The 17,084-nt window shown below is 41.6% G+C and overlaps 1 protein-coding gene across 1 annotated transcript in view; it reads right to left on the reverse strand.

Annotated features, from left to right (window-relative positions):
- Positions 1-17,084, reverse strand: part of FOXK1 (forkhead box K1) — a 47,860-nt gene that overhangs the window by 15,619 nt on the left and 15,157 nt on the right. Inside the window, exon 2 of the mRNA XM_059826461.1 lies at positions 5,722-5,919. Within this exon, the coding sequence (XP_059682444.1) occupies positions 5,722-5,919 (198 nt within the window). The remainder of the gene's footprint in view (positions 1-5,721; positions 5,920-17,084) is intronic.

A 17,084-nucleotide genomic window follows, 5' to 3' on the forward strand; every position in this document is an offset into this window, starting at 1 on the left:
CCACATTTTACAGACTGGGGAAAAAAAATAAAAATGAAGCAACAACAAGTGGTTAAATGATATATTTATGGTCATATTACAAGTCTATGAACAAGCTGGGAACAGAAACACTCCCAAAATCCAGTGCCAATTTCCCTAGAAGGAGAGGCAGTACACAAATGCAGGAAAGTTGCCCTTAATTTCATTCTTTTCTGCAAGATAGATATCTATAGGGATCAAGCTATAGAGACTTAATTTAAGCCAGGTATAGGGATAAAGCACCTATCCTCTCTATGACAAAGAAGAAAGATTACCTGGGATCCCACATAAAATTGTTCACCTGACTTTGAATCTGTGTTGCTAAAGAGGAAAAAACCCATCTCTTCAACTTTGTGGTTTAGGATATGGTAAGCACATGGGCAGTGCCTCTGAAAAATGCCTAACTGCACATTTGTGAAACAGGTACAAGAGACAGTGATAAGCGCTACAACCTTGGCAGCACTGCCAGCATACAGATTCCTGTCTGAATAGGTAATTTTAAGCCCCTATTGAGTACAAAGGGAGAATCCCTGCTTCTTGAAATCTTCCCCAGTCTCCTCCTCAAATGCAAATTTGGGTGTGTTGCCCTGCACACAAGGACCTCAGACTACACCTATATTCCATTTCACGAGCCTGCAAAAAGAGCACCAAAAGATACGGGGACACTTTTCAGGTGCAATAAGCAAGAATCAGGTCAAAGTACAGCACTTTGGCTTGCGAAACGAGCATTTCCACGATATGCCAATCAGCAATAATGGGTGAGAATTCTCTGCCGCTCTCTCCTTCCCCGGCGTAGCCCCAAAATAGTAACTCAAAGAAAGGCAAGTCCTTGCACGTTGCATGTTTCAGGCAGGTTTCAGAAACAATCACAAGTGGTAAGACTGCCAAACCAAGCTGGATTTTGATGTGAAAGGAGAAATCTGAGAGCTACCCTGCCTGCTTAACGCTGAAGAAAAACAAAGCTGTCGAACAAGCTACAGTGAGAGAAAGTTAGCTATCTGCAAAAGTTGGAATTCTTATTACTTGTCTGTGCTCCAGTGGTTCCCCTCTTCAAAAGGAAGTGAGCTCACTCCAACCGTGGATTCAGTGAACATTTATACTGATCAGGGGAAGAGGAAGTGCTCGTGTAGCTGGTGACATCTGCAACCTTTCCTCCAGCACATGGCTTGGCACATCTCTTCTAGTACACGGTCCATTATCTGAAATAAACATGCATAGGAACTCCCAAGCCCAGTATAGATCATTGCTTTACTTACACGATATATATGCATCACACTAGTTGGCTTGTGGTTTGGAGACAAGAGTGATTAAAAATAATCACTGCTCTGTCCAATTGCGGGAGTTACCTGAGCTGTATATTCTGCCCGAATGCAGGAAGTAATGGATAACCAAGACAATGCAAAAGAGCCTGCAAAAAACCTGCCTTGGAGGTCTTCACCGGCTTTTCAGTTAAATAGCTAATAGTGCTAGAGGAAGAAGGAAAGCCTGAATGAAATGGAGCAGGCAGTATTTATGCATCCTGTTCCAGTGAGTGAATGCATCCACTGAAGTCAGGGTTCATTCAGCTTCCCACTACATACCTTTAGAGGAAATGTGCAAGTTCAGATTAAATCCCAAGTGTTCTGAAACAGTGCTGTACGGCTGTCCTAGAGCCTATTAAAAAGCACTACCTTTTTCCAAGCCAAGTCTGAATCAAAGCATAGCAAGCATTTGCACATCTACTATAACATGGCTCACACGCATACACTGTTCTGTCATGCTTTGCAGAATAAAAGCTCAATACATAATTTATCTACTACACACTCTTGGAAAGTAGTAATTACACTATACATGCATAAAAATCAGACAATGAATTTAAATGACCTGTTAAAGGCCACAAAACAAGTTGGTGGCTAAGCCAAGATAACTGCAGTTCCTGGAGTGCAGGCCTCTGAGTAATCTACTATTAAAGCATGCAACATGCTACTGAACTAATTTCACCTAGTGAAAACAAGGAAAAAAGGAAACAAGGTTTAAACAGTATAGCTCATAAAACCATGTCAATTCAGCTCATATCTTCTGGTTTACTAATCAAGTTTATAAAACAAAAGATGCATAAAGATACCAGCTGATCTTTCATTACTCATACCATTAATTTGATTGTAAACTAGGTATTCCAGCAACAGCCAAACATGGGCAGGCACATTAAGTACTAACAATCAAGATACAAATTTGGGTCCCCACACAAATATGTACCAGTTTAGCTATTAGCACAGAACCTCACCAGCCACTTTTCAAGCAGTGGTTTTCACAGGGCTCTAAGGGCTCTTCCTCCTCCGTGTCAAAGAATATTTTTTTTTTAATGATAAAGACTGTATGTGAGCTAACTATCCATGCCCTTTCAGTGAAAAAAAACCAAACAAGTACAAGACAAAGTGTTCAAGCCCACAGTCATTCTGGTGCAGAGATAAGCAACAAGTAGCAGCTGTAAAATATGAATAGCGATACTGACCTCCACCGTACAGCATTCAGTATTTCTTTATTGTAGCTTTTTAAAAAAATATATATATATATATCAGTGAGAACATAATTGCTGTTTAGAATAGGGAAGGATGTACAGAGAAATAATTTCATTCTCATAAATACTAAAAAACCCAACCCCGAGGGGCAGTGCTGGAGAGATGTGTTATTTAGAAAACCGAGTTAAGTTACTACTACAGGGTCATTAACACCAACTGGAAGATAAAAGGAAAACTAAACACCGTAAATCTAAACTCCAACTCAGCATGACTTTGAGAACACGAATAGGCTCCTACATCACACCTTGTCTCTGTGGATCTGTTTACAACGCAAGCACAAGCCACTCTGGGGACTAGATTACCACACGTGTGGAGTCACATTCATATAGATATTATGAACTTAAAGCAAAACAAGGCAAAGCTAAATGTCTGTGGCATAGGTGAGGAGCTTCATGTCACCAGTAAGGGTGTCACCCAAAGAGGATCCTCCAAGCGCAAGCTGCAGAACCTTGAAGTCACATACCAAAAGACCATCCCTTAAATCCTGAAATTGTGAATCAGTTCTATCTCCCAACAGGCAGAGCTGAATTTAACCAAACTACACGTGGTTTTCACACAGTTTTTCAATGCTTTAAATCTACTGAGAAGAGATTTGGTGCTGCTCTGTCCTTTCTTACATTGTGTAAAATGGACAGGCTGCTTCTACCAATTTCTTACAACCGCAGTGGCCTTCTTTTTGGAACATGCAAGTCTGACTTTTTTTAAAAGGAATTTTGAACTCAAAGCAGGAAGAAATAAGCCATGCCTGTGTGTAAGCCTCACAGCATGCCGCCAGCCAACATTTTCCCTTAAAGCTGTACAACAGCATTCAAAACACATCTACAAATGGCCCCTCCTGGAGATAAAACACCTAGCTAAGAAAACAGCAAAAACATTTCTCCCTAGGAGTAAGCAGGAATCTTGTTTTGCAAAGCTGCTGAGGGTGGCAGGTTCGGTTTTGTTTAACTAAAGCTCATTCCCTCTCTAGGCGGTGCACTTCAGAGAGGGGAAAATAAATCCACTGGGAAAAACCCAGAAGCTTGCAGGGGGGAACCTGCAGGGAAGCAAGCTGCAATGTAAACAGGGAGGCAGAGCAGGGCTGGGGGTCAGGAGGGCAGGGCTGGATCTGGTGGTGGAGGCACAGGTACAGCCCCTGCCCCACTCCGGGGCAGAGGCAGGAAAAGGGGGCCAGGAACCACTTTCCAAAAAGGAAATTTCACCCTGCCCAGGATTTCCAAACTGCAATAATTTTCCATGGGCCAATCAGGGAGGAGCGAGGCAAACACACCAAATTAGGAAAGTAAATACTGGAAGGGGGAGAGGAAGGAGGAGGAGAGCCCAGATCATGCAACCACCTCCCAAAGCCAGGGATGGGACAGGGGCGTCTGTCCCAAACTGAGCCCCCGCCAGCCTTCCCAGACCTGCCCTTGGGAAGGGGGAGAGGACACTGTGCTAGCCTCACCCACCACTGTGAGGCCACCAAGACAGCAGAGAGCTTCCCTGAAAGCTAGGTGGCCAGAAAGCATAGCTACGTGCTCCCTGAAGAGCATTCCCTTTCTTGGTCAGAAACACCCAAATCACTTCCCAAAGAGTGGCCCACAGGGTATGAGAGCTACAAGACCCTGCAGAGGGAGAGGGGAAGGTTGAAGGGGCTGAGCAGGGATGTTTACAAACGTGTCAGCCCCTCCTCTGTAAGAGGAACTCGGAAACGAAAGGGGTTTGGCAAGTGAAACCTCAGATGTCTTTTGAGGTTTTCTGAAGACTTGGCTGGATTAGCTTCTGCTCAAGACAAACGGATGCGATCATTAATCATCCTTAGTAAACACTCCATTAGGGGCCGAGCACAATTCAACACTACTATTTCCACTTTCTCCTTATGCAAAAGAAACATTCTCGCAGAGTCAAGTATCAGTTGCAGGCATATGCCAGAGTCAAAAGATACAGCCTCTGTTAGTAACACAAACCACACTGTGCTGTTTTGCGCAAGATGACTGAATGGAAACTAACTACCATATGTTGGCAAAGAAACCATCCCCCTCCCCTCCCAGCAACAAGCTTCATCTAAAAAGAGAAGGTTAAATATAAACTAAATGCAGTGCCTGAAGAGAGGACTAAAACCACAGCTACCTCCAGCCCCCTCTTTCTAGAATATCTGCACTGCACATCTGTGCAGCTCTGCAAGACCAGGGGAAAAACCCAAACAAGCAAGCGCCTCCAGATCTATGCAAAACCAAACTGGCTTCATTGTGACACTGAAGTCATTCTCAGCCACGTAAATTTGAATACCACTCACTGAATTAGTGCTAACTGTCAGAAGATGTTTGCGTATTATACCTTTTTACAAATGTACAGACAAGAAAACAAACCAAAGGCTATTACTATTACCAGGTACACTCTTGCTATGCTGAGGCCTGCACGTTTTAAAACTATAATACATCATCCTGTACCATGAGTCTACTTTACTTTATAAAATTTATTACACTTCATTAACATTAAAAGAGATTACACTGCAACTCCATAATATCAACTCTTTGCCGAGAAAGAAAGAAAGAAAATACTCCAGACAGTAACTTGATGTTCAGGTTATTTCTACTGCACATTCATGAATGAGAATTTACAAAACAGGATACTCGCACAGATGTACATTGAGATTGCTACAGCCCCTCAGTACACGGTCAGCATCCTACCCCCATTTCCTTCTATTCCCAGGAAACCACGTGCCAATGGCCACCCTTGTCCCTAACTTCAGATAACACCGGCACCACCCAGCAACAACAGAATATTATTGAGATAAAAATAAAACAGGCAGTCCTAACATAGAAAGTATTTGCCTGCTTTCTTTTCTCCATGGATATAGGTAGCTCTTCATAGATATTTCTAATTCCACTGCCAAAGATAGACTAGTAACTCTATAGCTTGAAACTAACACTCAAGTTCCCCACCCCAATCCTTGAAGTTCTTAAACAAAACCCTTGTGCCCTACTTCCAGCCACCATAACAGTTTTTAAGCAGTCTTCCATCATTTTGAACATCAGATATTTAACCAGTTACTTTTTATGTGGCATTTCATACACCAAGTATACCAAACAAAACAGGGCTGACACACTGATGTCAGAGAACACAGAGGGATTTCCAGAAAGCACACTTTGGATAGTTACCATCTTACCTGATAGTGCCTGTGGGGGACGGGAGGGGACTGACCACGGTCCGGAGGTCCGGCTCCGGGATGTGGATCTTCAGAGGCGATATTTGAGGGTAAAGTGGCCGAAGGGGAGGCGATGAGGCTTCCTCTTTTGCTTCCTCTTTATGGTACAAAGATGTGAACTGGATCTTTATAACCGTGCTAGGGAATCGGAAAGTACATCTGTAAGAGAAAGAAAGGGAAAGTCAGTTTCACACATGTCACTAAACATATTTAAGTGTTTTTGTATGCAATTGGCAAATCATTCATTCATTCATAGCATAGAAGTCCACCATTCTCTACAGAATGCCCAGTATCCTGGGCAGAATTACTGATCATCTATAAATCTCTGTAAATGCATCACAGTGTATCATGTATCACCTAGTGATTAGACACAAGCTGAAGGTTTGGGTAAGTTAAGTCATTTCCCCAAGGCCATGTATTCAATCAATGACTAAGCAAGATGCAGAACCACAATGACAAACCCTTGGGTTCCTGCTATATCAAGGACTAGGATTTATCTTTTATTAGCTCCTTGCACATAACTCAGGAAGATACAAGTTACTAGAAAGTGTCAAACTACAACATGGAGCAAAAGAGCCATAAAGTCCTGCCAGAGAAGCAAACAGCCTCCAGGTAAGACCAGTCAGCACTATTTAAAGACTGGCCTCTACATATTGTATAACTACTACCCATTTATATCTCTGCACATGATGCTAAAGGATCATCCAGCAGGTTTCAGATTAAAATACATTCATTTAGAAGTGCCTCCCTTTAGACAGCATGGGTTATAGCTAACAGGGTCAGAACAGGGCCCCTGCAAGCCTACAGGGCCTCATTTTTTCTCTAAATAACACTTCTTTCGAATTGTTATTTAAGAAAAAAATTAATCATGCATCTACAAGTGTAGCCTTCAAGAGATGCTGGGAAAGTCAAAAGGAAATAAGCACTGACATTTTCCATATTTGAATGGAAAGCTAGTTTATTGCGTCTACAAAAGGCACAGGGCTGTAAGAGCGAGCGTTCTGCAATTCTTCTTATTGCACTTTAATTAGACAATAATGTGCAATCAATACAAGCTTTCCAGGGATCATTTCACTGATACTAAGGTTAAAGAAGCAGGAAATAAAAACCAGGTTTCACCGTGAGAAAGGCCAGCAGAGCACAGTAATTGTGCTGACTTCCAGCATCTTGCCTACAGAAGGAAACGAAGGACTCTGGCAGTTGTTCTAGCACTGTAAGTGCAGGTGTAGGCTGAACATAATTCTTTTAACCAGTGCATTATTGAATCCTGCCAGGTAGCAGAACAAGGTGGCAAGCAAGAAAATTCATATTTGTGACCACCTCATCTTAATGCTATCGACAGAAACAGAGAAACATCCTATTACAGCTCTAAAAACATACTCTCTTGCCCTTGGTTCTTCCACGCAAGCTAGCTCTGCTGTAAGGTAGTGTTCAGAAACCTGCTGTGAAGAGTGCAACATTATCATTCAAGCACAGGAAGCTCATTCCCATCTCCCATCTCATCTCTCAAATGAGCTAGCTCAGCATTCAGCAGCTTGGACTCACAATGGCTCTGCTACGTACAGCAGGAGTTTGCATTGCATTTAATTCACTTCAGAGGTCCTGTCACCTGCACTCATTAATACATTAAATAAGAACATGATTGCTGGCAATGCAGCCTAATCATGTTTATCTAACCCTTCTAAACATGGTTCCCTGCAGACTCAATACAAACGCACAATACAAAACAGCAGAGTGTCCGTGCCTTGCAGTGTCTGCCAGCAGCAGGCACACCGCTTACTGAGATGAACCTGAAACAAGGCTGTTGAAGCACTACTCAGGATTAAGTTTTTGTACTGCTACATGGATTTGCTTACAGAAAAAAAGCAGAGAATGCATAGATTCGCAATGAGCATCACATGGACTAAGGCTCAATACCAGTATGAGCAAAGTTTCATCGTTTCTCAAGACCTTACCGGGGAAAAGCTGAGCTTTCTTTCACGGAGCAATGGAATTCTCTGCTGTAACGCCAGGTGCTCAGCATTTTTCAACATCTGAGTCAAGGACAAATCCACCCTTGTTTAACAGTGTTCAGTGCAATCCCAACCTGCTGCTGATCTCAACAGGTCTGACTGCACAGACAAGCAGTTTTGCAGCACTGTTGAGGCCAGAAGACCCCCACTACAGCTTCACAGCAGTAAGAAGCTCTATTCCACTGCCACTTAAGTCTTCCTTTTCAGAAGGACTCAGTAATGAAAGATCCACATCTACACTTTACTGCTTCCAGGTGACAGTGCAACTATCTCCTCAACAATAGTATACTTACAGATGCTGTAACAGTGTTAGGTAAGTTGATACCTGCACCCAAAACACTGTGAGGCAGCCCCATCAGTCTGCGAGTATGGGCAATCTTAACAAAAGCTAACTCGTACTTTTCCAAAATCATGCGTCAACCTGAAATACAAAGTCTAAACTAACCCGATAAACGTGTGCTGAAAAGGCCCGTCTAACATTGCTTTTCCTTGAGAGCCTCCCCAAAGCTATCCGATCCAGCCACGTGACCTACCCACAACCTCAGACTGGAACGAGGGAAGAGAATCAGAGAGGCTGGGCTGGCTACACAAGCAAACAATTTATTGGCTACTGTGATTTCATTTTTAGAAAGACAGGCTTCCCAATCCACTGAAGCAGAACCCAGGACATACAACTCGCTTTCACACATTATGCTAGCTAGCACGTACATGGCCATTTTGTAAGGAACCAGTCCCAGGAAAATCAGAGCGTGGATATATGTAAGGGTGCTCACAGCTTTAGAAGGCTTCCGCAGCCTGAACTGTGCTGGCTTCCGCTATTGACACTGCCTGCAAAACCAATGTGGGGGTCATTTATCTGAATTTATGCTTTTACTGCTGTAAAAACCCAGGACCCAAGAAATGGAAATGCAATGCAAAATACAGTGTAAATTCCTGCCAAACTCCTCCCCTCCCTCAGGGGTGAGAAGGTGCCTGGGATTAACATTATTGTTCCAGTCTCTATCACAACCACCACAGCAATGCAAACAGTAACAGCACAACCCAAGACACTGCTTCAAATCACCATACACGCACTAATACTGGTGAACTGTGTTCAATGAGAAATCAGAAAAGCACGATTTCTGAATCATCTTGTTACAGAAAGCTCACTTTTCAGTACACTGAACCTGAATGCAGTTTTAATGAGCTTTTCTAATTGCTCCCTTAATTAACCTCTTTCCGACCAAAAGAGGATAAACTCAAATTATATCAGGTAGTCCTATTTAGGAGTGAGGCACATTAGTGCAGGATTTAAGCCTATGAGAATTGTACTTCTACAGAAGATAAGCAGGACAAGGCAGACAGCCCAAGCAGAACTGAGCATGCATTCCTTAAGACTACTGCATACATCTCAAGTTATTTAAACTGACTTCTTCTATTTGATCCATGTTGTATGATTCCTATGAAAGATGCATAGCAATTACTACTACTACTGCTGCTTAACATTTCCATCATGAGAAAAGGATCAATCTGAAAGCACAGATTAGACTCAACATAAAAAGCATAATGAAGTTAACTGGTATTTCCAAGGGTGCCCAAGAGGCAGCTCTTTTATGCACCTCTGAAATTTCCAGCTGATTACAGAGGAGTAAATTAATGGTCTGCAAAATCTCTTGGTCTTGGTACAGGCAGGAAGCAAACTGCTTCAGGTCCACAACTGCTGAGTTTTACTCAATAACCTGCTACAGACAGATACATCCTGTAATCCTTGGCCATATAAACCATATATATTGTACTCATACACAGTTATAGTATGTTGCATACATCTCAGTTCCTTGTGGGAAAGGATTCCCATTTCTCTAGGATGCCTTGCAAGGCAGTGAGAAAAGTTGGGTTTTTTTTGTAGTTTGCATTAAAGCTAAACACACACAAACACACACACCACAACCTCCATAAACTGCAGAGAAACAATTCTTGCCTTATGAGATTACAAGCAGGAGAAAGTCAAAGAAAACGGACTGCTGGCTCCCAGCTGCATGCTTGAGTTCACAGACTCCGTAGCACTCACTGAATGCATGCTATATATACATTGGAGACCAAGGGGAGGAGAAGGAGTGCACAGGCCACACACGGTTAGTGAGATATAGAAGTTGTTGCTCGAATTTGTTTGTTTCTTTTAAACAGAACAGATTTACCAAAAATTTCCTGGACAAGCTCTTCACACTGAGAACATAGCACCCATGCTATTAGGCATCCTTCATGTGGTGAACCAGTGACAGTGACCACAAGCATTTCATCTACGTAAGGTCTGAAAATAAAGTGCTAGGAAACACTAGACTTTACAACAACAGTCACCCCCAAAGCAGACTTCAGGAAAAAGTCCATACCCTGCATGACTCTAAAAAGTAGACATATTCTCCCCCTCCTCAAAGCACCTTTTACTCACAGATGCAAAGGAAAGGGAGATGCATTTGCCAAAACATAGTACCAGGTTCGATAGAAGCTATTGCAGTCACCAATTTCTTTGTTAGAGCACCCTGAGTGCTCTTCAACACCAAATGACTTCTGCTAAGATCTGCTGCATAAGAGCAAGAAAAGGCCATTTAAAGAGATTTTAAAAGGAAACAGGAAATGGTGCTGGATTTCTGTTTTTACATTTACACCATGGAAAAGCACAGTGACAAAAATGGAGAAGACAAATAATGAAAAAGTCAAGCTGAAACATACATAAAAATATACATACAAAAACGTATATATAAAACCTGGAATGATATTTATGTATTATGTAACATATATAAACATAACAAAATATCATATGTTATGTCATAGATAAACATCATTCCAGTTTATTATGCAAAAGGAATAACCAGAAAAGTAAGTTGGAAGACTTACTTAAATGCACCAGTAGCATCTGTTTTACAAAGAGCGCCGAGATGCAGGTTGAACGAGGAACATTTTATGAAATGCTTTGTTAAAAATAACACTTTTCACAATTTGAATCAGAACAGTAACACTACACAGTCCTGGGGTTTCATTCAGAAAACTTAGTTAAGCATGATTGTCTCCCTGTGCTGTAACTGCCACTTTTTTTTTAAACTTGCAGATACTGTTACCGCATCACTGACTCTCAGTATCTAAATCTTTCCCTCTGCCACATGATGTGAGGGGACAGTAGCCCAACTCTTAAGGATTAGGCAGTTATCTCTACAATCAGTAAATTCCTTTGATTCAGCAAACATGAACAGCCAGAGCTCTAATTACAGCAGCACATGTTGCAATAAAACAGTGTGTGTCATTACTAGCTAAAGTTTGACCAAAGATGCCCACAAAAACCCTCATAAGAGAAAAAAATCCCAAACAAGCCCCATACAACAGCTGTTACTCTGTCCCCTGTAACTGCTCTGAAACCAGTTTTTTGTGTGTGTCAATTACATGTAATTCACTCAGAAGAATACGGTATTATTCCCATGCACAAAGTTCCAAAAACATGTTGGGTTTCTCAGCTCAAGTGAGAATTTGCCCGTCATCTTTGTCAAGCTATTATCGTTACCAGTTATTTCAAGGTACTTGACGTGATTTTATCGGAGGGCAAGGCGGATACTTCTCACCCTTTCAGTCAATGTGTAGGGTATATACCAAAGTTTCAGGCCACGATTAATGTGCAGGTACTGTACGTAGCAGCCGTTACAGCAAAGTGTCCCAATTACCTCCTGTAACTAATTTTCTTCGTCTTCTGTAATCAGCTAAGGAAAGAACCACATGCCTGCATCTATGAAAATCAAGTTCCCATTAAGTCATAAATCCACTCCCTATTCTCATAATACTTTGAAGCAGTCTGAAAGGAGCTGCCCTGGACAACATAAAAGACTCACTGGGAAAGTTTAGGCACCAGTGCACCCAGTATCAAACTAAATTTGGTTAGAAAATGATAAGAGTTTGCTTCACTTAACTAAACATGTATCTAAGCCCTGAAGGTCTGCCCATGGAGAGATAAGCAAATTGAGACAAGAACAACCACCTCAGATCCACATTTCTTCAAAAACAAGGCTCTGATAATTGCTGTGACCACTGCAAAACAGCTGAGCTGGGAACATTTATTGACCAAGATTTGTTGCTTTGTGATGCTGCACTCTGCCCAGGGAGAGCAACGCTCTTCGAAACTTCAGCTTTTCTACAACAAGTCTCACCGCATTACCCAGCACAAAACAAAACACTTCAACTGCAAAATATTTAGAAGGGTTTCCCCCCCATTTCAGTAACTAAAATAACCATATCAATTTTCTCCATCTTCACAAAAATAAACTAGACCCTTACTCCCCAATGGGAAAAACCGAAGTATTGTGCTCAAAATGATTATTTTGCTGGAACCACAGCAGACTGAAGCAGCAAGGTGGGCAAAAACATGAGTTACAAAACCACCTTTCAATCACAAGTGAATTAAAACGAATATTAGTTTGAATGAATGTCAAAACCGTACAACAAGCTCTGAAAGCTGTCTGAGCTGTCACAGGAGACTAGGTACTATTCACCGCTCCTTTGTAATAAAATAATAATAATGATAAAATCATCCAACATTTCCTGTTTCACTCCCTACCTTAGCATTTTTTTCCCTAAATAACACTTTGTAAGCAATACCAATAAGAAACCAGTTATATCATCCACTTGGCTAGTGTTATCTGCATTCCAAACGAAAAAGTTAATTGCACTGAGACTACAGGAAAAGTTCTGGAGGAACGAAGACAAATACATTTTATTCTCTTAAGTCTAAATGCACATTACAAAACAAGCATGTACCTATCACCATGGCAGTATAAGAGTCATTGTAATTCTCTTCTTTACACATCTCTTTAGGCTAGGGGACACAGGCAGCATAACTGCCAGGTTTTTAAGAGTGCTTTGTTCATTTTGGAGGTTACCCGAGTCTTAAAGTAGGAAATGCTGAAAACTCGCTATTTCCCTTTCAATTGCTCTACTGATCTGACCAGATTTAACACAGAAATCCTACTGAACACCTACCATAAAGTCCTTTATCAAACACACATCAGAGAAATATCTGTAATATGATGGTAAAATAATTTGTTGCATTCAAGAAGAGATAAGCAAGGGTCTGGTCTGCAAGTAAATGGTGAAGCCCAGAATCCACATTTGTTCTTCCTGGAATGAATCAACTCAATCTGAAGACAAGCAAGACAAGCACATTGCCAGACAGCAGCAGGACAAGGAAATAAACTGCAGAGCTCCCTGAAAAAACGCCTCTGGTATTATCCACTATTGCTTAATTAGAGGAAAAGCTATAAAAGTCACTGTTAGTGTTTTTAACACAACTGAAGGAAAACAAGATTTAGAAAGTACTGAGATCATCTGCAAATAAAGGAGTACAGTGATCTCCATCACTGCTGAAAAGACAGAGCAACCTGGTGAAATGTTTGGTCATAATTATTCCGTAAGTCACAGAATCACTAAGGTTGGAAAAGACCTGTAAGATCATCAAGCCACAACATTAGTTTACATCAGGAGGACTGGTTTCTAACCTCAGTTACCCTGCGCTCACAAATCACTTGCCTTGCATGCTTTGTAGCACAATTTAATATATAGTCATGCTTAACATTACAGATATACAAAGAAGTACATATATCAGCTGGGACTGAACTAAAATTGTCCGTGTGCATACGTGAGTGAGCACAAGTTTGAAATAATTAGTTGAATTCAAGAGAGAGTATTCTTACTGCTACTTCATGAATTTTAATTCTCTTCTGTTGGGAACTTTTTCCAGAAAAAGTACCAGCAACTATTTCCATTGCCCCGTTATGCCAGATGCACCAGGAGCTCAACTTCAGTGTACTGGGCTCCCTGGCATCAACTGCTTCTTAGGTATTGTTCCTGTACTAGAGATAGTATAAGCCTGGTTTTAGTAAAGGCAAGCTCACACTGGAATTCCTCATACCTGATCCAGTGGAATTCGTATCAACTAGCCTATAATTCCAGATTACTGGAAGGTTTTTCTGTCCTTCTGCTGATATGCATCTGAGTTACTTAGAAATCCTCGTCTTTCCATGGTCACCCTGGACTTGCTGGGGTGAGTAACTGGACAACTGGGTAAAATTCTGCAGCTCACATGGATGGCCCACTGGTTTCTTCTGCCTGAAAAATAATCTTCTCCCCAAAGAGATATCAATTATGCCACTCAATCTCATGCAGATTTATTTTAGCACAATCTAAATCTGTTTCTCTGCTGTAAGAGGCATTTCCTTTACCCCCACCACCATTCCTTCCCCTCAGCCATTTCCTCTCCATGTCACCCTCGTGCCAAAAGTACCACCCAAACAACTGCACAGCAAGTCAAACCAGGTAGCTGAAATAATAATTCTTTTTTTTTACTGGAGTAAGTTGTCAGGCAGATCAGTTCCCTGATCTTGCCTACCATGGCAACACAAGCACCAACACAGAGGCGGTGGAGGGGACAAGCATCAAGGGGAGGAAGGAAAGGAGGAGGTACCAGCAGAAGTGTTGCAGATTTATAACAGATTATAAAAAACAGAGCATGTAACCACAGACTCAAATTTAAGCATCACATGATCCAAACACTGCCTTCTCCTTTCAGAAAATGAAATGCAATTCATTCATTTTGAGAAAAGCTCTGGTCTTTATCAGGTAAATCACATCAGCCACCATGCTGCTGCTCTAAGGCTGGAAATTTTCAAAAGTTCCTGAAACAGAAAAGTCACGATTCTTTTTTTGATTCAGCTTAATTATTTCAAACCCAAAGTCACTCAGCTGTATGCAAGAGGACCAAACAAAGACCAAAAGTGTTTTCTGTGTTCCAACAAGTTCCATGGCCCTGTACCCATGGCAATTCTCCCATAGCAACCAGCAGGAGCGGGTTTGTGGTCATCTCAGGTGGGATACACAGCCTCTGCATGCTGCAAAATAAGTGCTTTTTAGTACCTTTGTGCTTCCAGAGTTTATTCACCGATTGTCCTTGAGAAAAGCAAGTGCAGTAAGATGGCTGAACAAGGACAATGCTTCAGAAAAAATTAGAATTGCCATTTCTCTGTCACAGACAAGACCTTTTCCTTACGGTCCTTGCTACTGTTTATCTGGAACCATACACACAGTAAAGGATTTTTTCCCTTAACGAGAAGGCACCACAGGTTACACTGGTATTTGCCTAACACTGCATATTACCATGTTTAAAACGAGGTTTCCGACACAGCCAGACAAGATTTCAGATGGGCAAAGAGCGTGTGCAGGCAAGTGCATCTATTTAAAACAAATACTACCAGCAGCATCAGGCAAAACCACAACTTATGAATAGCTATGTCTCTTAAAAGCAGCAAGTAAATTAGCTGTAATGAATGTTTCTATTGAGCTCAGTTGCACAGGGCTTCCCTTTATGCCGTTTCATCAAGGTTCAAACACACCGAGAAACACTTCCACACACAGGCAGATTTTCAAATAGGTATTTTAGCAAAATCCTTTGAAGACAGCAATGCTCACAGGAAAGTTTGGGCAAACTCTGGGATTCCTCTCCCTGCCAGCACCACACACACATACACAAAAGTTATTTTTGTTTCTTCAGTCCCTCCAGTCTCCACAGACACCCCACCTTGCTGTGCTGATGAACAGCAAGGTCTCGGCCACTGCCCATCCCAGGAAAAGGCAGCAAGCGGAACTGAGACAAGCAGGTGGCAGAGCGGCAAGACTGTAAACACCCCTAGGCTGATCAGGAAGGCTAAGAAGGAAAAGAGATACCAGAAGCCCAACTCGAAGAGCATCACAATGCTGGTTTGGTTCATATATATCTTCTTTATAAGTGCACAGGAGAAGACAAGCACTTTGGATTTTGAGGCTCCAACAACTAGGTGTTGAAACCAAAACCTTCAGGAGAGTATGCACTATGATACCATGCTGTAAAACTTCAACAATCATTTTATTCTACACATCTTCCCTACAATTTCTTATCTAGCAAGCCTTTTAATTGCTGTCACAGAGCAAACCGATAAATCGAGAAACACCACCAACACAAACAGTGGCAGTTAATTTTTCATTCAAGTGAGAACATTCAAGGCTGTTTCACACTGGAGAATTAGTAGTAAAGAATCAAGAGCTGTATTTTTATTTTCACATCCCTTACATCTCTTCAATAATGCTCTGATTTTACTCTTCGAAAATTATTTGAAACATCAAACACAGCTTCACTTCCAGATTCTTCCCTTTGAGGAGTAAAGCACAGTGCAGGAAAGGAAAAACCAACACATAAGATACTGTAGTTGCCACTTTTTCAGTAATGAAATACCACAACAAGGTCAGGGACTAAATTCACGGAGTATCAAAATAGCATCTCGTAGAAGACTGGGAAAGAATATCACCAAAATGGCTGAGAAGGGTTTTTCAATCAGCTAATGGAGAGCCAGCAGGAATGGTAGGAGGTTTCCTCTGGAGTCACCACCCTGCCTGGGAAGTTCACATTATGGATAGGTCTTTTCCAGAGTCTACCAGCCCCAGCTTTGCGGGATGGGTCTTATAATAATCCTGCTCAGTCCAATGCCAAAAACCCTACCAGAAGCTGCTCCAGTCTCCTACAGAAAGCTATCAGAGTGCAAGAACCAGGAATGTGCTGTTTCAAAAATGACCTTTCTGAAACTTTTCTAGCAGAAACCACTCTAAGCCAGCTAGTAGTGTCCTTCATTCACTTTAATGCCTGCAAAAAAGCTAAGGGATATTCTTGAAATACCATCATTATCACTACTTATTTACAAACTCAGTGGAACACCGGTCAATCCACACCTGACTGAGGATGAATTCACTTCTCTATTTAAAACACAGAAAACCCCAACTATAAACACTTACGTTAAAATTAATCTGGAAAAATCCTGACAATTTTTTCCAGATGGATTAAATATGTAAGATGACCTCAGAAACCAAGACTTGGTATCATCAAAGGAATATAATTAATGGGCTTTTATAACAAATACCATTAAGGCAGATTTTTGGTACTTTGGTCAGGGACTCTGTTAAAGCCCACGTTGTTAAATATGTATGCTAAGACAACATGGTAGTTACTTGGTGCCCATCCACCAGCCACAGAGAAACAAAGAGGTGGTGCTGTAATTGTACCTCACTTAGTTTCACATTTCAAAACATTAGAGTCAGCTTCAAAATATGCCATTCACTGCAAACCAGGAGTACTGGGCACAGGGCTCACTATCAGAAGACAAATTCCTCTCCCCCTCCCAAGCTCTCCTATTCCTTTAAAAACTAGCAAGCTACAGTTCAGCAGCACGTAGGGCAGATTACATGGAGTACAGCCAGTCTGAAGCATTGCAAGATCCA

Source organism: Gavia stellata, chromosome 18 (assembly GCF_030936135.1).
Source record: "Gavia stellata isolate bGavSte3 chromosome 18, bGavSte3.hap2, whole genome shotgun sequence".
Lineage (NCBI taxonomy): Eukaryota > Metazoa > Chordata > Aves > Gaviiformes > Gaviidae > Gavia > Gavia stellata.